The 25,687-nt window shown below is 45.2% G+C and overlaps 1 protein-coding gene across 4 annotated transcripts in view; it reads left to right on the top strand.

Annotated features, from left to right (window-relative positions):
• Window positions 1-25,687, top strand: part of DOCK1 (dedicator of cytokinesis 1) — a 520,609-nt gene that overhangs the window by 177,219 nt on the left and 317,703 nt on the right. For 3 of the 4 annotated variants that reach the window (XM_057736106.1, XM_057736105.1, XM_057736107.1), the window contains exons 25-27: window positions 488-594; window positions 19,790-19,917; window positions 21,633-21,728. In XM_057736106.1, the coding sequence (XP_057592089.1) occupies window positions 488-594; window positions 19,790-19,917; window positions 21,633-21,728 (331 nt within the window). The remainder of the gene's footprint in view (window positions 1-487; window positions 595-19,789; window positions 19,918-21,632; window positions 21,729-25,687) is intronic. The other variant, XM_057736108.1, reaches the window with a different exon arrangement.

Genomic DNA, 25,687 nt, shown 5'->3' with positions numbered 1-25,687 from the left:
GATGGACATCTGGTTTTTCCATTTTTTGAGTGTTATGAATAACGTTGCTATGATTCATGTACAGGATTTTGTGTGGATATATATTGTCTTTTTTTGGGGGTATTTACCTGGAAGTGGAAATGCTGGGTCGTATGGTACTATGTTTAACATTTTGAGGAACTGCCAAACAGTATTCCAAACTGGCTGCACTATCTTGCATTCCCACCAGCGTGGAATGAGGGTACCAGTTTCTTCACATCCTAGTCAACATGTGTTATTGGCTGTCTTTTGGATTATAGCCATTTTAGTGGGTGCGAAGTGAAAAGCTAACATTTCAAAGCATCGTTCTTTTGGATGAGATTTTGGCCCACATTGTATAATGAGCCTTATCCAACATTCTGGTGGCATTTAATGACCATTCAGTGAGTTCCATACTGTCTTGTATCCCATTGGGTCATTTTGTTATATATCCTTCAACTCTTTTTCACTTGTGTTTTTCCTTTTATAGCAAAATGTTTACTGATTTCATCCTAAATGTTCCTGTGGGCTTGCTGACCATTCAGAAGCTATATTGCTTGATTGAAATAATTCACAGTGACCTCTTCACACAGCATGGTGAGTGAAACCCCGAGAATCATTAAATTGTCACAATAGTCATTGTCTGTAGAACTTGCCTCTTCTGAATGCTCTCTTCTTTGTCAAGGGGAGGTTGCAGCCAATTGAAACAGCTCCACTACAAGACAGGAAGATTTAGTCCTTACCAGAGAATGGTAATTGACATACACTGTGGGTAATAGATCATTGAAAAATGAAGGCAGAACCTCCTAGTTTGGAATTGCGGTGTACACCAGAGCCCTGGGGTAATCAGCGAACATTGTAGCCTTTGAGGTGAGTGATTGTCCTGGGGAGGCAATCACTGGCTTCCATTGAGATGATTGCAATGAAAAATTGCAAATTTTTTTAAAATGTAGAAGACATGGTTCTGTCTTAGCCTGAACTTGGCATTCGGTGACAGGATTTCTTCAAACCCTGCTCAGAGGAAAAAGAATTTTCATGATTCCTCAACTCATTCACCCCGAGGAACACCTAATGTTTCCAGACGTTATCTCCCTACCCTTTTTATTAATCACTTTCTTTCTGTTTGGACAGATTGAATTAATATTTTACACTTGTCAAGAAGCTTTATTGAAAGCTTAAGATCTTTGCATAATTCTACAGCCTTCCTCATTTATTGGAGACACATGTGAAGAGTGTTGACTGACATTCTGACGGAGAGGCATACATTTATTCTGTTCCATTTGTGCCCAGACGTTTGGCTGTTCCATTCTTTTTTTTTTTGGTCCTCATGCCTGGGATGTCCCTGTTGAGAACTCAGTGTGTGTCTGGTGTAGTCCTTTGTACCATCTGGACTAGTGGATCTGATGTTTTGCATCTTATTTCTTGATTTAACTTTATACAATTCACTGGAGTCTACACTGATAGCTAAGGCTTATGTCAAGAGGAAATGTTAAGACTTCATTTGGGTGGAAGTGTTCTTCCAGAGAAAACACATCAAACCAAGAAGTGAGTGGCTTTCTGCAGCCTTTCCAAACAGACATCTCTCTCTGTTTCTCACTGGCATAAAAGAAAGTCAACTGTGTCACCATTGTTTGAGGCTCAAAGCCCATGAATCTCCTTAAGCCAGTAATCCCGGCTGTCCGTATTTCAGGCTCTCCTTGGAAGGCTGAATATTGAATTGCTTATTCTTCAGGTGTCTTCTAAAGCTTGGGGACTCTGTGGGGCTCCAGGGAGATATGATGATGGAGGTGACATGTGGAGACACTGCTTCCTTGTTTCTTTCCGTATTGACGAAACTATACCACAGCAGGTGAAATCCCCTGAAAGTTTTCTCTCTGGGCCTTATTAGGTAGGTTACTAATATCTCTTCTTCCAACCATCCAACCCCAAGACACACAAACACAAACACCACCACTACCACCAGTGCCTTCACTGAGTTAACACTTGTCAAAAAATAACAATTGTCAATGGATTGATTGTGCTTGGCTTTTATTGTGTTGATACAGGGAGGGCCTTCTTGTGGACATATTACATATATTTCAAAATTTCTATTGCAAAACCTTGTTTCGCATGCCAAATGAATAAGGTCCCTTTGAATAAGGACCTAAGGCATAAACAGTTCAGTTAAAAATATTTAAAATAGATCTTCTTTTGAAAATATATTTCAGAGTCAGGAACCATCTCTTAAACCAAAGCAGCTTCACTAGCTCAGAACTTGGAGTTGGCTGGCCCGCAGGAAGACCCTGGTAGGGGGAGACTTTTGGAGGCACAGGTTCCTCCTGTCTCAAGCCCTCTCTCTTCACATCCCAACTAAATGGCTCTGCTAAAGAGAGACTCAAGTTTTTGCTGAAGTACCTTTGGAATTTGGACCTACACTTTCAGAAGGAATTGGTATGGAGGTCGAAGGGGAAGGCAGAGCCAAGGGACAATGCAGTGAGATCCAGAACCACTGGATCTGGAAAGCTGAAGCCTATGTGTGAACAAGATTAAAGGGTGAAGAGGGGAGTCGAACTGGTTCTTGTTGAGAAGTGTAGAGTCCCTCCCATCAGGAAGCACGCACGAGCCTCCTAGATAGCTTCCTCCACAAGAGGGCAGACAGCAGTATCAAGCAGTATCAGCAGTAGTTCGTCTTGTGGAACTGAAAACCACAGCCACAGAAAGATAGAGAAAATGAAAAAGCAGAGGACTTTGTACCAGATGAAGGGACAGGATAAAACCCCAGAAAAAGAACTACATGAAGAGGAGATAGGCACCCTTCCAGAAAAAGAATTCAGAATAATGATGGTGAAGATGATCCAGGACTTTGAAAAAAGACTGGATGCAAAGATTGAAAAGTTTACCAAAGACCTAGAAGAATTAAAGAGCAGACAAACAGATATGGAACACAATAACTGAAATGAAAAATACATTAGAAGGAACCAATAGCAGATTGACTGAGGCAGAAGGGCGAATAAGTGACCTGGAAGACAGAATGGTGAAAATCGCTGATGTGGAAAAGAATAAGGAAAAAAGAATGAAAAGAACTGAAGACAGCCTAAGAGACCTCTGGGACAATGTTAAACGCGCCAACATTCACATTATAGGGGTCCCAGAGGGAGAAGAGAGAGAGAAAGGACCTGAGAAAATATTGGAAGAGATTCTAGTTGAAAACTTCCCTAACATGGGAAAGGAAATAGCTACCCAAGTCCAGAAAGTGCAGAGAGTCCCAGGCATAGACCACCCTTAAGTCTTGTTTTGGAAATATGCAGCGTGCATATAAATATTTAGCTTGGTTTGGTGGGGAGTTGCCAGGATGTGTAATATTTTGGAATTATTAACCTGGTATCTTCCTAGTTATTACACAGGTAGGAATTTAACATTGTCAGTTGCACCCGACATGGTGAGACTGTAGGAAATATATGAGTCCAGAATTTATCATGGGTGAAATGAGCCAAAATTATCCCAAAGCTTCGTGTCTTACAAGCAGCTCCAGAATTGTCCAATCAGTCGACGTTGTCTAAGTCATAATCTTCAGCCCAAATGTACTACTGGAGATTCACCGGCTGCCTGGAAGCCTTTCAGAATGCGATGTCCAATGTGCACATGAGTTTTAAGAATCTTTCTGGGTAAAGACCGGCTTACCGGCTTTGAGTTTTAAGAATCTTTCTGGGTAAAGACAGCAAGGACAGCCCTGATTTTTCTCATCTTCAGGCTCCCTGCTTCGTCAGAGTTATCAAGAGCTGCCTTACCTCCTTGTCAGGAAAGACTTATCACTGGAAATCTTCCGGTTGGTCTTTTCTTACGAAGATGTCATTACTTGTGCAAAATATTCTGTGCTACATTTGGTATAAATATTTAAAGCCGAGCCATTTTCTGATGAGATATGATGGCTGTGATTTTCTTGCCTTGTTCCATTTCTTGTTAATTTGTAAAAAATGTAGTTGTCCACGTCCTCTTTCCTAACCCAAGTGGAATCAGTCAAACTAACTCCCTTCCTGTCTAGATATTTGGAATGTGTTATAACTAGATTTAGTTGCACAAGTTACTGAATGTGCTGGAGCTTCGTCAACGGTCTCTGGGGGATGTGGTCAGAGTGCATCCCTGCCTGGCTCCTCTGGTTCCTCTGTTGGGCTCCGGGGCGTGTCTTTACGCATCACTCATAGAAGAAACTCAGCTGCTTTACCCTTAAAACATTTCTTTCCATCTCCCTGCAATATCAAAGATATTCCTACAGCTGATTCACTTTGGTGTACCTCTAAAGCTGATAAAAGAGTGTAAAGCAATTATATTCCAATAAAGAGCTTAAAAAAAAAAAGATATTCCATTGTTTGAAGAGACTCACCTTGATGGGAATGGCAAGCTGATCTGGGTGCAGTGAGGCTGGCTGTGAATTCTGAAACTGGCATTGCTCCTCTGCAGGAAAGCCTTCCTTTGCCGGGTTTGAGTCCCAGCAGGCCAAGGCTTATCGTTGGCTCAGCCTGGCTCCTTTTCTGTCTGGTTAAAGGACTAGAAAACTGAGGGTGCATCCAGCTGAGTTTGTTAGGCTACTACAGGTGACGTGGCTTTTGGCAAATAGGGTTGTATTTGGCCTAACCCGTGTGGACACCACGGCTGCTGTCACTGCCATCTGTTCACGGCTGTACCAGCTGCAATGCGCCTTCTGAATCAGGACCTTGCAACTCCTGCTGCCTCTACAGCCTCCACCCTGGTCCGAAGGAAATGAGAGTTCTTTACAGAACTGTCCTTCGCACGGCTCGTTTCCAGTCGCCATCCTAAGAAGTCACACCTCCTTGGCAGAATCCGGGACATAGTAGTAGTTGCAGGGGTGGCTGTGGATTTGAATTCTGGCTTCTGCGCTGGGGAAACAGAGCTCATAGTGTAGAAATCTCCCCCGAACATGAGAATGCTGTTCAGAAGCTGTGTGTGGCCCTGGCCGTGCTGCATATGTGACCCAGGAGATCACTGACAATGCCAGTGCTGGTCCAGCCCCTCCGGAGATTTCCAGCGACACGGAGCGCCTGATTGGGGGCCAGCCACATCCGCCTTTTCTTAGTGCCTGTCTCTCTCCCTTTGCTTTGCTTAAAAAATAAAATGAATGACTGGTTTGCATCATTTCTGCTATGAGTGATTTCACTTCCTCATCGATAAAGAACTATGTGTTTCTGAACCCCTTGCTGTGATGAGGGCAGGCGGCTCACAAGAGGGTTGTGAGTGTGTGTGGGCTTTGTGGTCACATCCCCTGGACTCACCTGCCTCTGTTACCTGCTAACTCAGTGACCACGGGTAAGTTACCCTCCAGGCTTCATTTGCTCCAGCTGCCCTTTTCTTCTTGCCCACATTACGTATCTTGAAGATTAATACATGTGTGGTACTGAGATTTGCACTCAGCATTTAATGCACGTTCAATAAATTTTAGCCATGTCTTTTCATTTTTGTTGAGGATTTGGTAGAAAAATGGCAGATGAGACCTTGCCCTCGTTGGGGAGGGTGTTATCATGTCAAATATGGGACGAAAGAAAATAGACCCGGACCACATACTGAAAGGGATTACATAGTGAGCTTCCTCGGAGAGGTGCTCTGCGCCCCCTGCGTAAATGAAATACCCCCCGAGGCACTGCCCCCGGGCTCCTCCTGCCACGCTCCACAATGTGCGGTCACTGCCTGGTTTTTCTTCTCGGCTTGCTCATTTTCTGTGGTCCTTCCTGAAAGGCAGAGGCCTTGGAGCGTGGCCTTCTTGTTCATCTTTTTATTCCTCTATTGCTGGTGCCTAGAACAGTGGCTGGCTCACGAGGGATATTTATCCAGCGTTCAAATCCAGCACTTCTTTCCCCAGGGCGCAGCACAGAGCAGGAGGAGGACACGCAGCTGTAGTTCACTTGACCTAAGGGCAGAGCGGTCTTGTGTTTACTCGGGGAAGCTCGCTGTACCTCTGGACTCAAGATAGCTCTTTGTTAAAATTATGGAAAATTTTAAACATCTAGGAAAATGAGGAGAAAAGTGTAATGAACACCTCTGTACCCCTCGCTGGGCTTCAAAACCTATCAAGTCATGGTCTTGTTTTATCTTGGTGCTCCTCCCCCAGGTATTTTTTTAATTTAGGCCACTTATTTATTTATTTATTTGTTTGTTTATTTTTTGGCTGTGTTGGGTCTTCGTTGCTGCGCACGGGCTTTCTCTAGTCGTGGTGAGCGGGGGCTACTCTTCCTTGTGGTGCGTGGGCTTCTCATTGCGGTGGCTTCTCTTGTTGTGGAGCATGGGCTCCAGGTGCGCAGGCTCAGTAGTTGTGGCACATGGGCTCAGTTGCTCTGTGGCATGTGGGATCTTCCTGGCCCAGGGATGGAACCTGTGTCCCTGTATTGGGAGGCAGATTCTTAAGCACTGTGCCACCAGGGAAGCCCCTTCCCCAGATTTTTTTAATAAATTTCTTTTATTGAAGTATGGTTGATTTACACTGTTGCACTAATTTCTGCTGTACAGCAAAGTGATTTAGTCATGCGTATATATATGTCTGTATCTATGTATATCTATATCTATCTGTATCTATCTATATCTATATCTATATAGACATTCTTTTTCATATTCTTTTCCATTATGGTGTATCACAGGATATTGAGTATAGTTCCCTGTCCTACACACTAGGACCTTGTGGTTTATCCATTCTGTTTATAATAGTCTGCATCTGCTAACCCCAAACTCCCAATCCATCCCTCTCCCTCCCCTAGATATTTTGAGGCAAATCCCAGGCTTCATAGCATTTCATGAGGGTGTCTTTTCAAATGTATGCTTGTAGTCAAAAAGTGAATGGCACTGTTTCAGAACAGGGAGGATGTGCAGCTGGTCTCCATGTTGGTGCCGGGAACCCACCTTGGCTGTTCCCGCTGCTGCTCCCCAGCTGAGGTGAAGGACTTGGACGTGTTATCATGCTGTGCTCAGACAGCCAATGAATGGGCGGTGATGGCTCCAAGCATTGTCTGGAGATGTGACTTGAGTACTTGAAAGCTGGTCAAATAGATTATGTGCTTCACAAAAAGATGACTCTTGCATATATAACCTGTGGCGTGGAGTGAGCAGGTTTTCAAAGCAAGTTACAAAGAGACGGAAAGGTCAGAGCTTCCTAATTTGTACATTTGTAGCTTTGCTCCCATGGGATTCTCTTGTTGCCCACGTATCTGACAAAAGCTGTGAAAATTAAAGCTTAAATCCTATTATAGAAATGAAAAGTTTCAATGTAATTAAATTAAAGTAAACACTAGGACACCAAGGTTTGGGATTTATGCCCACAAAAATATTTTATATTAATGTTATGGCATTTGGAATAAAATCACCCTGAGATAGCATTCACTTTTAAATTAGTCAAGAGCACTGGAAACACTTGCAAGAAGCCTTTTGAGGTGGGAGACGTGCTCTTATGCACATGGGCTCCTTTCTGCTGCAGTTCTGAACCTGAGACCTTGGGGAAGCTTACTCCAATTAATACTGAATTTCCTTGGTTTTCAAGATCTAGTCTTGCCATATTCTCATACTGAAAGTGACCAAAGCAATGGACAGATTTCCTTTAGAGCATACGATATACTTACCTTGTGTCATAAGTTTGTTTGTTTTTGCAGAATAGTGTAAGACTTGGAGAATAAAGATTTGAGGATTTAATGGTGAGACGATCCCTTTATAGTCTTGATAGTAGTTTATTTAGTTTAATACCTTTGGTGGATTACTTTGGTTTATGCTTACTATTCACTGGGACCCCTTTGTTTGTTTTTATTTTGTCCCTGATTGTTGGAATCTAGCAACGAGTAGAAATGGAAATGTGCCATTCCCTCATTCTCTGGCCATTCCTTTTTTTTTTTTTTTTAATTTTTATTTATTTATTCATTCATTGGCTGTGTTGGGTCTTCGTTGCTGCGCACGGGCTTTCTCTAGTTGTGGCGAACAGGGGCTGCTCTTCGTTGTGGTGCACAGGCTTCTCAGTGCGGTGGCTCCTTTTGTTGCAGAGTGGGCTTCAGTAGTTGTGGCACACGGGCTCAGTAGTTGTGGCACACAGGCTTAGTTGCTCCTCGGCATGTGGGATCTTCCCAGACCAGGGCTCAAACCCGTGTCCCCCTCAACCACTGCACCACCAGGGAAGACCCTCACTGGCCATTCCTGTAGCTCTTTCCTTCAGTATAACAAATAGGCTCCTTTTAGACAGTGTTCATCAGCCTCATAAAACCTCATTTGTGCTCCATTTTTGAACAATGCAGAGCTTCTTAAAAATGTAGGCCTAGAGAGCTCAAATAATTTTCCTCGTTCTTGTCTTCAAGGTGAATGATTCTTCCTGTTATCGAGCAGAGTAAAACTCTCCTTTTTAATGGTGGAAACATTAGTTACAGCAGCCCTTTAAAATCTGAGGGCAAAGGCCCAGAGGCCTGTTGAGACTAGCTAGTAGGAATTACCGAAGTCAGATTTCTAGACTGTTTTCACTGTGATTCGATCCAAGATAGGAAATTTATATCTCTAAAAGAATTACCCTATTAATCAATTTGTTGTGCTTTAAATCGTAGAAAGAAAAGCTGTGTGTTTAATACAGACCTATAGTAAAATATACCTTCTTAATGCTTTGAATCCATGAACAAATCAAAATAAAATCTCCTGAGCTCCTCCACCATGGAGGATGGAGGTATTTCTCTTTATTGACATGGATCTTAAACCCAGAACTACTCTGTAGTAGTTTTTATTAACTTCATGGATGTTGCACAGAAAGAAAAATTGGGGTTGGGACCGTCATATGCCACAGTTACTCACTGTACCACTCGTAAAGCATTCTGGAATACTTGAATTAGATAGTTGTGCTGAAGACTTCTAATGAACGTTACCAGCTGTGAACTCCAAAGACTAATTCTTTAAGTAATGGTGGAATATGAGTACAATTTTCTCCTCTGTTACTTTGTTTTCATGCCCTGAGAAAATTTTAATCTTTATAAAGTACTGTACCTTTTTTCATCCCTCATTCTATATATCACTCTATAGCTTTCATTATACGTGTTTTTGAAAAGATCATTTGTTAAAACGGTGCTGCCTTTTAGAAATGGCTTCATGAACCTAGGAGGGTGAAATCAATTTCAGTTTCTTAATTATATCCATTTCAATGCCATTGTAATTTGTTGAGCACCTACCATGTGCTCAGGACTGTTGGTTAGCAAGTTTGATTCCTCTGAGAGGCTTCAGAGCCATCTGTTTAAAAAATGCATATTTAGAAAAGAGAAATTTTCTTAATTTACAGGTAACGACCCCGGAGGAGAAATTTTCTTAATTTATAGGTAACGACCCCGGAGTTAAGTAGCAAGTCCTAGTCTGCAAGCAACATCCCAGGCAGGGAGCTGTCCACCACCGTGGTGCTGATTAAGGAGTTGTCCTGATACAAATCCATCACCTACTCTTTTCTTCAGCTGTTTCACATCCAGCATATGAGTAATGCATTCTGAAAATTGAATTCCCTTCTAATGCCATATGGAACAAGATAAAATACAAGTATGTGAATAAGTAAACACATAAATAGATTAAACATAAATAAACCATGTAGTGTTGTGCTTATACGCTTATGCAGTTTTCATAGCCTTTTCTCTTCTCTTTCTGTGTGATCAAATTGGCAGTGTCAAGTTCCTCAGGGTGTAGTTGATCTAACCTTTATCATAGTCTGTTGGCTCTCTGTTCTGCACTCACCTCTGAGTGGACTCCTGTCCCTGTTGCTTGATATTGAGGGCATGAAGAGCAGTCTCAGAAGAGTCTGCCTTAGTTGTCCCATATCTAGGCTCACACTGGCACTGGGATAGCAGGTCTCTGAGTCTCCCCAGTTCACAGTTCCTTCCAGGCCCCGAGCTTAGCTCTGTGCCTGCATCATGTTGCCTACAGACACTTGCCTGGGACAGTTGGAAGAGCCCCAGGTCAGCCTGCAGTCTCCTAGATTCTCCTACTTTTTTCTGTTGCATAAAGCCCTCCCTGAGGGCACAGTCCTTCCCTCAAGATGGAGTGGACAGACCATATGGTTTTTTTTTTTTTTTTTTTTTGAAGAACTTTTATTGAGATACAGGTGACATACAATAAACTGCATTTGACCATATGGTTTTGACATTGTTTTTTTTAACTATGTAGTTCATTGTGGGGGCAACCAGTAGAAAAGTGTGTGCTGGGCCACACTGGCCAAGACCTATGTTCTCGGTTACTGTCATGCTCTTGGGTAAAAGAATGCACATGACTCCCCAGTCCTGTTTTTCTCTCTCTGTTTTCTCATCCTCCACATGGTCAGATTCTGCCCAAGGACTGGCAGTCCTATTGAATTCCTCTCAAACATACCAAGCCACGTCCTTAAATGAATTTCCATCCAGAAAATAGATTCCTGGTCTGACCAATATGTTCTACACTATCTTCCCTGGCATTTTGCTTGAGTCGTTCTAATATTTTCATCTTCTTTTAAATGGGACTCATTTGAGAATTTTCTCCATTGGCTCTTCTTTCCTTTCTTTCTTCTGACAAAGTATTTATTATTATAGTACTAATGGCTGGTTAACCTCTATGATTGTACATCTCCAAACTAAAGGAATCAAAATATCTGCTTCTCCACTCCCTTCTTTCAAAAGTTGACACACTTTTTATGAGGCCCAATGGCTTCATCCAGAAGACATATCTTTGACCAGCTTCTTTTTCCTATTGTTTTGCCATCTATATCTTGCCATGTACCCTTCCAATTTTCAAGATACTTTTAATTGCTCTGTCACTCTCTCAACTAACTGACAGGCAGGTGGTCTTATTTCTGATCATTTCAGCACTCAGCCAAGTGGTGCTGAGACTCTTCTGACAGATACTTACAAAGGTACTACCCGTCGATAGAAATAGAAACCCAGTGCAGGGCAGCTGTATTTATTCCATTGTACAGACAAAGAAACTGAAGTTCAGAAAGGAAAACTGACAAATTGACATAACCTAGGGTTACTTGCTGTGGATTTATCCTCCTGGTACTGAGAATGACCACGGCTTGCTTAAAGCGAATTAAAATAATTCCTGGGAAAATTTAATCTGCATTAGACACATAACGATACCTGAGTTATACATGTTTACACACATGTGCACATGCGTGGGTCATAAGGTGCTCTGGCTTCAGGATCAGGTGTCTGATTCTGGCTCAGCTGCCGCCTAGTCCCTACAACTCTGGCTCCTGCTTCTTCCCACATCTGTGAAATGTGGGCATGAGTAGATTGCTCCTGTGATCCTTTCCACTGCTGGCTCTGTTCTCTGCGTTTCTGGTGTTTGAAGATTTGCATGGAGGGAGAGAATCCTGTGGGTACAGAGTTCTGAGATCATTGAAAAATAAGATGATTGTCTATAAAAGATGAATAGCAAGCATCCCCCATTTACATGGCTCTTGCTGTTTAATTCTCATTAAAAGTGCTCATCTGGACCTCAGTTCTGTGTAACAGGCTCAAGGTTATTAAATGCACTTTGTGCATCATTTGTTTAATGTGAGCAAGCTAAAAATTAAGAAGCACATTATTCAGTGTTCATAAAATGAATGTTTTAAATGGACACATTCATTCTCGTATTTGCGTCTTGCTTTGATATAGAGCTTTAATGGAGTTATAGACGGATATTCTGCTTGGACATTTATAAGCTGATGATGCCTGTTGAATACCTTTTATAGAGATTAATATTTCTAACTCTGTGCCCATTACCAGAGCATTAATCATCATGGCCTCAGCCTGCACAGCTGAGGATGAGCAGATGTCAGCTTATTGCTGTCTGTAATCACAGTGGATCACGCTGGGAAACGGGGTGTGGAAGGCTGGCTGGTGTGTGGCAGGACCTCTGATCCCCATGGCTGATTTGTGTGGAGTCTAGGCCCACGCGCTGCCTGCGCCTTCCTGGCTGTCTGGGCTGGGCTGTCGGCATGGCATTCCCTTCCGTGCACGGCTGCGAAAACCAGGACTGCGGTGCTGGCTGGCTTGGGCTCCCTCGTGGTTCAGATCTGTGCCCTGACTCAGACTACCAGGCACTGACGACAGGCACACGGTCCCGTAAGTGTGAAGATGATCTGACAGGAGGAAGCGGTGGCCTTCATTCTCCTTCCGAAGATGAACACTAGTTCATTAAAAGGAGAAATTGCACAACCAATCTTTAACATCTGCTTCCTAGCACACTCTGAGACTGTGCTGTCCAAAGGAGATAGAATGCCAGCTACTTATGTGATTTATAATGTTATATAGTCCACAGTGAAAAAAAAAGTTCAAAGCAGTTGGTGAAATTAATTTTCATCATATATTTTATCTGAAATAGCATGTCAACATGACTTTGATCTAAACATGACAAATGGCACATTTTATATTCTTTTTTCCTACGAAGTCTCTAAAATCCAGTGTGGTTTTTACATTTATAGCGCATCTCAGTTTGGATGCTAAATTTTCATCACAGATGCTCGATCTGTATTTTTAACATTTAATAAAATTTACCACTGAAAAGTAGATGCTCATACCCACGTTGTTCCCGTTGTTCTAAAGAGTTGTTAACAGTAACTGAATCAGGTGTCATTTTTTTCCATTTAAGTTAAAATATTACATAGAATTAACTAAACTGGAAAATTCTACTCCTCCGTGGCCCAAGCTACATTTCAAGGGTTCTCTGGCTACCTTATTGGCTAACACACTCCAAGGCATTAGTTTTTTGTGTGTACTTTGTTGAAAAGGCTGACTTTGCATCATCATATTATTTCTCTTACTGTTATTGGCAGCTACCATTTATTGAATGCTTACTACTTGCCAGATACACACATTATGTCATCTAATTCACACAGTAAACCGAAGGGGTTAACAATAGCAGGCCCATTTTACAGATAAGGACAATTAAGGCTTCGAGAATTTAATTAACTTGCCCAAGATTCAAGGCAAAGAGTGAGCAAGATGGATTTTATTATTTGCTTATGTGCATGGGTAAACTGAACTTCAATGAGACCAAAAGGCTCTTCCAACATCAAATAGACTGTTCTTCCCAAACTCCCAACTTATTCCTCCCCTCTTCCTTCCGTTGTGCCAACCATAAGCATGTTTTCTGTGTCTGTGAGTCTTGGGATTAAGAGAAACACACTACTGTGTATAAACTAGATAAACAACAAGGACCTACTGTACAGCACAGGGAACTGTACTCAATATCTTGTAACAACCTATAGTGGAAAAGAATCTGAAAAAGGTTACATGTATGTATAACTGCATCAGTTTGCTATACACCTGAAACTAACACATCCATGAAAATCAACTCAACTTCAACTAAAAAGCAAACAAACAAAATCGAATAGACTGACCCAGGTTCCTAGACTTCCAGTCAAGAATTTATTGCAACTGTTTTCCACGTGGTTATCTGTGGGTAGTTTATTTAAAATATGTTTTCTTTTAAAAATATGAGGGTTTATTTGGTTGATTGTTTTTCTTTTCTCTCTCTTTTTTTTTTTTGAGTGGGGGGATCGTCAGCTTCCTGGGCCATCTGCTTTGAACCAAGTGGGACTGCTGGCCCAAATCATGCTGTAGAAATGACATTCTGTTCATGGAGAAGGGTGTTCAGGACACTGAGTTGGGACGCTCAGAATGTGACAGGAGATTGCTTTTCATTGGATGCCAGAGACAATGTCTGATGCTTTGAAACAGCTCATTGCAGGCGTGAGCGTGTGTGTGGGTGAGTGCGGGTGTGTGAGCGTGTGTCTGGTGTGTGTGGGTATGTGGGTGAGCGTGACTGGGGTACCTTCCACAGTGCTCTTGATTTTTTGTCTTGACTTGTAATAAAATTGCCGGATCCCTAGTGTTACTCCAAGCTTGTGTCCCACCACTTCTTAAAAAAACTGAAAGGAGCCGAAATGCAGAGAATGGGACGTCCTCAGTAAAATGCGGTTCGTTTTGCTTTGGTTGTGGGCTGCTGGGTGGCTGGGGAGGCACCAGGAGGTGGACCTGCTTCTCTCTGCAGACTCTCCTGTGATACGCTGCACCTGGAGGTGCAGTGAACCCAGACCAGACCTCGTGTGCACGCGCGCCCATACGCACTCACACACACGTGTGCACGTGCACCCAAGCACTGCTGTTTGGATCGGCTTGGACACTGTCTGGTGAAACTGAGTCACCAGAAGGGCAGGAGGGATCTTGCTATGATACCGTTGCCCCTCTGATGTCTTCCAAGGACGGGACAGGGCGGCCCTCAGCTGCAGGTCCTTCCTTGACACCTAACAGGAGCAAAACGCTGGGTTTACGCGTGAGAAAGGACCGTGGACAGAAGTCCTGTGCAGCAGCTGTCCTGCTGGGAACAGAGCATATGCATGCCCACGTGCACACACAGACATGTGCACAGACACACACACTTCCAATGTTAGGTCTCTGTGTGTGTGCGGCTACTCCCATGGATGAGGACGAGACCTCTGCTCTCACTGAGACTGGGTTCCCGGAAGGAGAAATCGGTTACAGAGCTGCTCGTAATGTCCAGCGGCCCAGGACCTGGCACCTGAGGCCTGCCTTGCCCAGGGCTGTGGGGGCCGTGCTGGGGCCTGCCAATCATGGGTCACCAAGGAAGTGGGTCAGTCAGCTTGGGCAGCGTCCAGCTTTGGTCCCCACAGGCGCTGCAGGATCTGGGGTGGTGCTCTTTCTCCGGTGGGGGCCTGGGATGTGTTTCTGAAGGTGCCGCTGCCCTGTGACCCTCTGTCCTTGGAGGCCTGCAGGACATGCCTGGTGTGGTCAGTGTGCCTGTAAGGAAAGCCCAGGCACGAGGCTGCTGCTGCCTGGTGATCTGGTCTTGTGATGGGCATGTGGTCGGGGGCTGGGGCTCTGTCCTGGGGCTGGAGGGGTGGTCCTCCACACAGGGATGTTGGACCCTCATGAAGTCCTGCTTGTGTTGTCTCATTTCATCCTCTCGATGACGTAGGCTTATCCCCTTGGTCCCCCTTTATCTTGACCAGCCAGAGGTGAGGTGGGTGATGAGTTAGAGCTACAGTTGTCCTGTGGATTTTTAATTTTTTTTAAATAAATTTATTTATTTATTGGCTGTGTTGGGTCTTTCTTGCTGCACATGGGCTTTGTCTAGCTGTGGTGAGCGGGGGGCTACAGGCTACTCTTCATTGTGGTGCGTGGGCTCCTCATTGCGGTGGCTTCTCTTGTTGTGGAGCATGGGCTCTAGGCGCTCGGGCTTCACTAGTTGTGGCACACAGGCTCAGTAGTTGTGGTGCATGGGCTTAGTGGCTCCGCGGCACGTGGGATCTTCCTGGAGCAGGGATCGAACCCATGTCCCCTGCATTGGTAGGTGGATTCTTAACCACTGAGCCACCAGGGAAGTCCCTGTCCTGTGGATGTTGAAAACATCCTACGTGTGGATACTGCGAGTCCATCTGAAGGATTGTAACAAATGGGTTTTCACATTCTCGGGGGCCAGGAGAATGAAATGTCTGTAAATGTGATAGAATGGCAGCAAAGTGTCCAAAAGTTTCGTCATTTTTCATCAAAAGGGCCTGGGTAACAAGCGAGCGAAGCTTTCACAGACCCCTGGACTGGGTGGAGGGTAGGCGTTCCTGCCAGGTAGCCAAGGATGGTCGACTGCATCTCTCCTGGCAGAAGATGGACAGGACGGCCATTACTTCCCTCACCCTGGAGTAATTCTGACAGATGACCCCAACACACTCAATTACTTCTGGGAACGGTGAAGTCCACACCTGCCTGTCCAGCATGGCAGATAATTGAGGCCATACAGGATGGACTTCGGCCAGGGCCTCTGGGTTGCCAGAGCCTAAAGAGCCATTTCTGCCATCTCTGCGTCCAGAGCTGTGTTCCTCTAATTTTACAGGGCTGTTCGTGGTCTCACCGCTGCTCCCACGCTGGCCTGGCAAGCCCACTCGGCCTTCTACCCTTTTGGGTCCCTCCCAAGCTTGTTTCAGACATGGCTGTGCTAAGCCTACGTTGTCGTGTTTTCTGTGGCCATGTGGTCAGGGTCTGTCTTCAGCTCTTCAGCGCTTCGTGGCTCTTACTTCTCCCACTGACATGTCTTGGAAACTAGACTTATCTCCAGAACGATGGTGGCCTCAATAGGGATGGCCACGTGGACAGGAGCGGCCGAGGGCTCAGCCCCTGTTGAGGGTGCTCACGCTGCGTGATGTGTTTCAGGCGGGGATGTTCCACCTGGGACCTGGAGGGTGAACGTGGGCGGGGCTGCACACAGACAGCTTTGCCGAGGGAGCTCCCCGCCCCTTGGGTTCTGGGAGCTGGGAGTGTAGCCCCTACCCTGGATGTTGGGTCGTGGTGAAGGTCAGCAGAGCGGCTGAGGGTGGATGTAACTTGTGGATGTCAGGATTCTGTAGGAAAGACGTTGGATTGGGATGCTCGTGGAGTTGGTACATGCAGTGGCTCAGCATTTTGGGCAGCTGCATCAGGCTGGATTTACGGCCATGAGGTCACTTTGCTGTGGCATGGCCCTTGGACTGGCTTTGTCCTTGGGCGGCTCTCTGATGCCTGTGCCCCCCTCCTGCACCGGCAGCCCATCCGGCTTGGGAGCACTTCTGTCATAAGTTCAAGGGGCTGTGGCGTCTGGAGAGACACTCTCCATGGGGCCCTGCGTTCACCACTGGCATCGCAGGCAGGGTTGGGTGGGAAGATAAGGGAATCGTGTGATGGCCCCTGACATGTGGAGAGACTGCCTGGTCCCCGTGGGACAGCGCCTGCTCCTCGTGCTATGCTTTCTCTCCCTGACCTTCTGTGATTCCTGACTCCCTAGTCATCCATGCCCGCCAGCCTCTGCCCGGAACATGTGCAGTCCTTGAGCATCTCTGCATTACCCCTCCTACACATTGATTACTGTAATGGTGACATCAACGAGTAAATGCGTATATTCATATATTCATTGGACAAAACTCAGTCTGGAAAAATGGAGTTGCTATCCAGTTCCTTTTCTAGGGATTAAATCAAAATAGAGCTCGAAAAAGGCTTAATATGAGCTTCCTACCTGCGGTCCCCTGGAAGGCAGAGGAGCAGAAGGGTGTGTGCGGTTTCTGTATCTCCCCATCTGACCTGCCTCCCGCCTCCATCCCCAGGCCTTCTTTACCGTGTCCTTCTTGGGAGAGTCTTCTAAGCGGCTCTCTGCACACTTTTAGGAACCATTCCAATGTTGCATGCTCATTTTTCCCTTACATTCAGAAAACTCAAGAAACATTAATACAAAACATGCTTTTATTTTTATCATGAACATTGGAAGTCCTAAAATGTAAAATTCTGAAAACAAGCACAGGATATGATGTTTCCGAGCTCTGCTGTCTTTTCTCTCCTGCTCTGCATTTTAAAGGGAATGACAAAGGCTGGGCTACTGTGGGTTTCACCACAGGAGCCTGCGTTGTCAGCAGACAGTCTGCTTTGGAGGGTGGGTGGCGCTGGAGGTAAATGGGATTTCCCAACAGGAAGAGACAAGTAGTAATTGCATTTCACCTCAGATCTTATTTGTGTCTGATTTGCTACTTTTCTTTAATTTTTCTGAACATCCTATCTATGGTCCTATCTAAACAACAAATGAAAATCCAAGTGATCTTTGATTGTTAGACTCCAGCATCCCTTTATTTCACAGCCGTGTATCCCGGAGCCATGTCTGTGCTCCTGTTTTTTGTCTTCTCATCCCACTCCAGGGAGCTGCCTTGAGAAGGACTCCATGTGCTTTTTTTTTTTTTTTTTTTTTGACGCATGGGCTTAGTTGCTCCACGGCATGTGGGATCTTCCTGGAGCAGGGATCAAACCCATGTCCTCTGCATTGGCAGGCGGATTCTTAACCACTGCGCCACCTAGGAAGCCCTCCATGTGCTTTTAATTGCCACATCCCAGGGCCGTGCTTTTCTACCCATTCTTGCTGCCACATTTGGCCACCCGGGCCACCTGCCCTCCCTTGGTTTGTGGGACATCATTCATCTCTGCCTCAACCCACATCTCTCCTTGCTCCATCTCCTGTTCTAATACTGACATCCTGGCTGCTCTTCACTGTTTTCCCTTATTCTGCACACTCCTCTTTGATGGTCTTATTCACATTCTTGGCATTTATTACGGCCTAGGGCTGTTGCTTCTTCAGTCTGTAAGGCCAGAAATCCCTAAGGTCTAGAACCCTGTCTCCGTTTGCCTACTAGATGGGGCTCCTTGGATGTCCAACAGGCAACTCAGACTCAACTTGTCCAAAACTAAGCCCTCGTCCTTTTCTCTTCGCTAACTCCCTTCTGTTCCCAGTTCCCTCCCCTTGGGTGGCGTCACATGGTGCCTCGGATGACTCCTCATGAGGATGCTGGGTGCTGTGTTTGACCCTCCTTTAGCCCCTGCCCTCCTCTCCACTTGATCACCTACCCCTGTGTTCAGCCTGCTTTCAGTTTGCTTTTGTTCAAGGCCTCTTCTTTCAAGCTTACCTCGGTAGCAGGAGGTCAGGCCTGTTTCTTGCCTGGACTATTGCAGTAGCTAACTGACCAGTAATGAGCCTCCCATCTCCACTACCCCTACCCGGCGCCGTCACGAAGGCTCCCACTAGCCTTTTGATCTGATCACATTCCTTCCCTGTCAGCAGCTTCCAGTTCTCCACCCCTTTCCTTCTCATCCATCATGTTCAGGATGGAATCCAACTGCCTGTCTGGTCTTTTATTCTGCTCCTCCTCTCCCCACCCTCCTGAACTGTGTGCGTGGCTCTGTGAATATGTCATCTGCTCCTGTCTCCTTGACGTTGTGTATAGGGTTCCTTTTCCTGGATTGCCTACTCAATGCGGGAAATTCTAATTCCCCTTCCCAGCAGGTGAATGTACTACCTCTTGAAGGAGGCTTCCCTAACTTTCACCTCCAATATCAATACCTGCTCCCCACTGCTCCCTCCCTCATTAGCCCAGGGGCCTGGGGGGGCCAGAGAGAGGCTGGGGCTCTTCACCAGTGTCTGTGTCACATCATAAGAGCAAGTACCCAGTCCTGAGCATCTCATCTGTGCCCAGGCCCTGCCTTCATGCCTGACCTTGTGGGAGTACCTAATGCGTCAAACCTGTGAGTAGCTAGTGCCAGTGTGTCCATGTTAGAGGTGAGGAAACTGAGGCTCAGAGAGGTAACCAGCTCAGCCCAAGATGACCCTGCAAGGAAGCCAACAGAATTTAAATCCAGACAACCTCACTCCAGAGCCCTCACTCTCAGCCCCCTGGGGACTGTCGCTCTGCAGGTGTGGGCTCAGCAGAAAGTTGTCCCTAAGTGAGTAAAGATCAAGTGGGGAATTTGGTAAGCTATGAACTGGCCAATCTCAGGAACCTTTGGGAGGTATATGGGAGTAGAACTGAACCACACTCTGGTCCTCGTAGGAAATAATAAGAAGAGCTGCAATTCAAATCATTTTTGTTGTAACAAGTATTTCTTTTAAAGTTGCAAATCAGTAACTGTATAGTTCAGCACAGAAATTTAGTTAAAACTCCAGCATGCTTGTTTGCTTTTGTATGGATGTGCAAACCATGGGATATGTGTGAATGTGTTATTTACATACGTGTGTTTGTGAATTATCGTTGTATATTTACAAGGTGACACACACACATATGCGTGCACATGTGAGTGTGTGTGTCTGATATTTTATAAGAAAACAAGTGATTTCCTCCCCGTCAAGTAGTCTGACGCCCTCCAGATGTCAGTTTCACATTGGAGGGTATGTAAATGTAACATGCAGGGTCACAAGCTAGCAAAGCCAGCTTCTGGCAAACAGAGTTGCCTGTTGGTGGGTGTCCTGCTGACTGGCAACCCGGTGTCCCCTGCAGACTGCAGAGAGATCCTGCTTCCCATGATGACAGATCAGCTCAAGTACCATCTGGAGAGACAGGAAGATCTGGAGGCCTGCTGCCAGCTGCTCAGCAACATCCTGGAGGTTCTGTACAGGAAGGACGTGGTGAGTAACGGCGGGGCTGCCTCTGCCGACCCCGCAGCCAGCGTGGGCCTGAGATCCCCGGAAACCCCGGCCTCCCAGGACCCAGTCACATTTGATTCATTTAAAAGAGAATGGCCTGGATTTTAAGGCTTACCCTTTCTCTTTCCCCCTCTAGAGTTGCATCCTCAAATGATTGGTTATTTATTTATAAAGCATGATGATTGTATAACCACAGTGTGTTTTTCTGCATCGAAGATACTGTTTTAAGTTTGTTTCCTGTGACTTCTCAGCTAAGTGACTCCTAAGACTTAGATTTGATATTGAAGGTCAGACAAAAGCTTCGATGTTAAAAATTGAAAATAAAGGACACTAATTGCCTACTTTCTTTCAATTATTATTTTATTTTTAAGAAATAAATATTTACTGTTACTATTTCATACACGCACATAGTTGTTGTTGTTAAGTCAGTGGTGCTTCTGAGAGTTTTGAGAAGAGCAGTTCTCTGCCCCTTTCCCCTGGTTTGTCTCCCCACAGGCAGTTTTTTTTTTTTTTTGTGCTTCTTAGCTTTTTTTTTTTAATGGTATTTCCTTTTGCATTTCTCAATTGTGTGCTTATTCCACTGACCTTTTGTCTTAATCTAAAGCTGGTGCAAGCACATATGGAAATGTCTGATCTTTTGCCTCCCTGGCCCCATCATACCCACCATATGCATTTGAGCACATGTGTGTGCACGCACGTAAAGTCATTGGTTCTCCAGGTGTGTCTGGACAGGTGTACGGGGCCATGTCTGTCTCTGCCTCTAGCAGTGGCCAGATGGGCCAGGACTTGCTCTTAGCTTTCCTCATGGTGACCTCTGGACAGCTTCCCAGTCCCCGCCCCCCCGCCACACACACACACGCCTGTCCTGCCCACTTCCTTGCTGCACCTGGTCATTCTCTCAGAGCCTGGGTGGTGCCCTTGAAGAAAGAGAGAAGTTCACTGGATGGTGGCTGCATCCACTCTTCTCGGGTTTTGCCTTTGAAAGGTTTTGGAAGCCTTACCCCAAAGGCCAACCTCCACTGGTCCCATCCCAGGCCTTTTCCTTTTCTTATCAGATAAAGGGTTGGGACTAAAGACGTTGTATGGCCAAACCTCATAGAGGAGGCAATGCCTGCCTGGCCTGTGCAGAAGCACCTAGAAAACCTATTTAAACCTGTGCAAAGTTCATGAAGAAGAATCAACAGTCCCATCACACACAAGATAAAGGAGCACATTTTTACTGATGGAAGATTCTATGGCACTCTGAATTTTAGGTAGTGTGCTAAAATGATATTTAAATGTTCGATTCTATGTAATGGTTCCCACATTATTGGGATCTGACATGCAGAGCCATCCGTGCTTGTTGTCTGCTGGATTTCTGTGTACAAATGGCCAAGTGTCTTTAGCAAACTAATTGGTGAGCTAATCAGGGATCATAAATACTACATTGTTTAAACAGATCTGCTTTTATTTTTAAGATTTGCTTCAATTAAATTACTCTGATTACATAACACATTATCATTAATGGACTGTAATGAATAAAATGCCTTGAGTTTTCGTTGTGAAGGCTTTTGCCTCTGACAAGGGCCATTTTTCATCTCGTTAAGGGTTGTAATTGACTTACTCTTTACAGGGTAAATGGATTCAGTGACATCCTCAGGGTTGGCATGTTAATGACTGTCTTAGGTATCGGTTTACACTGGTGTGTCCTCCTGCAGGGGCCGACTCAGAGGCATGTCCAGATTATCATGGAGAAGCTTCTCCGGACAGTGAACCGAACCGTCATTTCCATGGGGCGGGATTCCGAACTCATCGTAAGTGCTCGGTGACACACGCTTTACTCTCAAGCCCGAAAATCTATATGGTCCTTTTCCACCTGCCTTTTGAAACTAACCGTATCTTATTACGATATAGTAAGCAGTTGAGATGCATTTATTTACAGTCTGATAGGTTAAATGTACTTATTTTCCATGATTCTAGAAGCAAGTGTCAAAGTCAAAGAGTAAGCAGACCAACATTTTGGAGACAGAAGCATTTGGTTCTAGGTTTCTATTACTTACTTCTAGCAAAGGATGTATGTTTTCTTCTAAGTCCTCATTCTTCAGGCAGTTTCTTTCTACCTATTTACATTTAAGATGCCATTAATAAAATTTTATGAAGGGCCTTAAAAAGTAATTGAGGCACTCCGACTTAGCTATTTTATGTCTACTCTAATGTATCGTAGATGTCTCTCATGTACAGATTATTGAGGCAAGAAATGGTATCTGTTCTTTTTCTCAAAGTCTTGACAATAATTTAGACAGTCTTTCTAGTTTCATATCATGGTGCTTTTTTCCAGAGTTTGTCACCGTCCTCCTCACCATCATTATTCTTAAATTTGGTTTCATGGGCAAAAAATGCATTGTAGGTCCCATTTAATTTCTTCCATTTCTAGTACATGTTACCGAATAAAAATAAGTTTGGTGGATCGCATTTCAAAAGAATAACTTTCCTAATTACAGAACAAAAAAAATCCAGTTAGAGTTTTCGCTGGCGATCAGACTAGGCACATTGGTCTTCCTTGGGTGACTTTAGTTCTGTCTGCATAGCCTGGAGTGGACCAGGTACGGTGACCCTGTCCATCTCCTTCAGACAGCAAAGCAAGAACAGAGTGCTGGGCTTGTGCCAGTTTCTGTGGCTGCATCATGGTAAAAGATGTGGTGTGTGGTTTTGGGTGAAATCACCGGAGAATAATTGCTGTCTTTGTATGTTTCCATCTAGTAAAATTGTCTAGTTTATGTCTCAGAGTTTTAGCACATGTTATGTGCAGATTTTCCTTTTTAAGGTATCTCTCTTTTAGGTTTGGATTATAACTTGTATAAATTAGGGAATAAAATATTTCCTTGTAAATGGGCGTTATTTGCTGTGAACTTTTCCATTATTCTGTAAACCTGGTTTGCCTCTCATGCTGTCCATCATAACTATCCTTTTCTGTAATCTGGAGATGCTTTTGGATCGGTGGGTGGAGACTGGGTCCCGTGGGAGAAGAACTGGGGTGACTCAGGGCTACCCCCGGGGTCCGGGGTCCCCGTCTTCTGGGGATTGTGCCCTGGGTGCCCCTGGAACACTCTCTCCTTGTGGAACTCAAGAGGGCTTTCAGTAGAATGAATGATGTGTGGCTAAAAGTTGAGCCAAGTTTGGCGTCATTCTGCTGAGACCGCTATGGGAGTGGGCTGCGGTGGAGGGGCTGAGGTGACATTCTGGCTGCTGTGGAGTCACAGTGAGTGTGTGATGGGCACATGGGAGAGGTGGCCGATGTGGAGGCCAGTGAACTGACGAGATGGTTCTATCTCTGTTTAGGGGCTTGGCCCTAGCGGTGTGTTCACTCAGGTCATAACCCACTCGCCAGCAGTTAAACTAGGGAGAGGAGGTCAGGGAGAAAGCCCTAACAGTTTGGATGGGACCTTGCGATGTGATGAGATTGGAAGACATGCTCGCAGCTCAGTCAGAGGTTCTAGAATGGAGCATGGCGACTACTCTCAGACCGTGTGGTCCAGGATGGGAAATTTCCCATCTCAGGCATAGTGGTGATTGTGGCGATAGTCATAGCTGCTCCTCACCAAGCACTTCTGGGTATGCTGGGCATCGTATAATGAACGGAAGAGCCTCACGTAATCCTCCCCTTCCTCGTGCATAGGCCCCTGCAGAAATGCCCTGCAGAGAGATGGGCAGCGGTCCCAGACCCACAGCTAGCATGGCGGCGCTTGTGGGGACGCCCTGATTGGGCGCAGAGCTGGCTTTTCTTGGTCTCTTCTGTAAGATGGAGACTCACGATCTGATCTCAGTGGTGCTCGAGGAGGTCTGGAGGAGGACTCTGAATTCCTCTGCATCCTAGTTAGGGAGGCAGCCACCCAGGGAAGTAAGCACCTCGCCATTTGCTACCTTCAGTTGTATCCGTGGACCAAATGGCAGGATGTCCTGGAAGAAGAAAGGCCAGACCGTGGATTGGTTGCCCCTTTCCTGAAGGGCTTGGAGGAACCCATGTGTCCTAAGGGACCCTTAGGAGTTCCTGGGAAGAGCCCTTGCGTCTTTACCAAAGGGACATGAAATGAGGACCCAGGCTCGGTCTTAGCTGGCTATGGCCCTGCTCCTACTGCGTAGGTGGCGGGGGTCCAGGTCTGTGTTGGGGGAGGGACAGGGGTGAGCAGAGCAAGCTGCGCACATCCGGACCTATCCCCCACCAACCTGTCCTTCTCCAGCAGAAGTCTCCAGAAGCAGGAACAGGGTTTAGGTCCTAAGCTGACTCCTCTCAATGGCAGCATCTCTAATGTGTACATAAGGAGCCCAGAAATTCCTTCCTAAACGAACTAGGCTGTCAGGGAAGGAATCTCACGAAAAGCAAAACAAAACAAAAAACCCCAAAAAACTGCACGTACGGTAATTATTGAATGAGTGATGACAGCATCAAGATGTTTTCAGGAGGGACATTCACCATTTCCAGTTGGAGGTGTTCAGAGGCTCCACGGAGCGGTGAGACGGAAAGGCTGCCCACGCGGCCAGCTCGACCTTGCTCTCCCTGTCGGCTCCCACGCACATTTGTGCATTAGCTTCCTAATGTCACTGTGCTGCTCCGTGAATTTAGATGAGAGGAAGATCCGGGGAAAAAGTATCCCCGACAAGGTGGACAAAAACCTTAATCGAGGGCCCTTCTAGGGTAGAAAAAGAGCAGAAGAGGGTTTATAGGCCTGTTTGGGGTTTTCTGTAACATCCCAGTATACCACAGACATTCCAATCCTTGTGTTTGCTCCTCTGTTTTGCATCAGTGGAATGGAAATGGTACTAGGAATCAGCTCATACATTCTAAATAATCACTGAAAATGGACTTCAAAAATTAAAGTGATTAAAAAAGTTTTGAATAGCTGTGCTTCACTTAATGATTGACTTCATGATATTGTCAACAGTCATAGGAGAAGCATGACCTCTTTTCCTTCAAAATAAGCTGTCAGTTGGGGACGCTGCTTTGGCCTGACAATTTCCTCATCTGTTTATATATGGAATCGAGAACTGGGGAACTTCACATGTCATTGGCTGAGCTGTGATATACAGTATAAGCCTTTTCTTTTATCTGTATCTGTGGTATCGTATTAACACCATGCAGTTGGTTATATATCATTTGTTTTAGTTCATTTTATACCTTTCAACTTTATGTTTGAAATGGGCTATTGGAATGCATCTCAGGCAGAGGATAAAAATATGTCATGATCCTCAGTATTATAGTTTTTTAACAAATAAAACTTCATTTGGCAAGTTTAGAATTGTAGTGTGTGTGGATGCCTGCAACAGGCCCTAGCACAGAAGCCTTGCAGTAACCTTGCCACAGAATTAAGATGCCATTTTATCTTTATTCCAGGATCGTCTGATGCTATAGAATAATTGAGTGAAGTGCTGAGTGTTACATGATCTGATTTCAGATTTTAGTTTTCTCTTCCTCTTTGAAAAGGTTTCTAGGCCATCAGTGTTAGGCATCTTCTTGGTCGTTGTGTACAGTTCTGAGCAAGGGGCCATGGTGGCTTAGGTGCTCTTAACTTGGTGGGTGACATGGTTACCCTGACCCTTGAACCCCCACACACACATGCTTGTGTCTTTGCTGGAATAAGCACTGTAAACAAAGCTGGGTTGAGAGCACGTAACCTTTCCTTCTCTTGCGATACTAGCCACTGCTGCTTCTTTCAAACGATCAGATTTACATGCTGTTAACGGGTCCTTTAAAAATGTAATTGAGTGAGGAGGACTT

This window comes from Hippopotamus amphibius, chromosome 5 (genome assembly GCF_030028045.1).
Source record: "Hippopotamus amphibius kiboko isolate mHipAmp2 chromosome 5, mHipAmp2.hap2, whole genome shotgun sequence".
Lineage (NCBI taxonomy): Eukaryota > Metazoa > Chordata > Mammalia > Artiodactyla > Hippopotamidae > Hippopotamus > Hippopotamus amphibius.
This window is presented reverse-complemented; position numbering and strand designations above follow the sequence as displayed.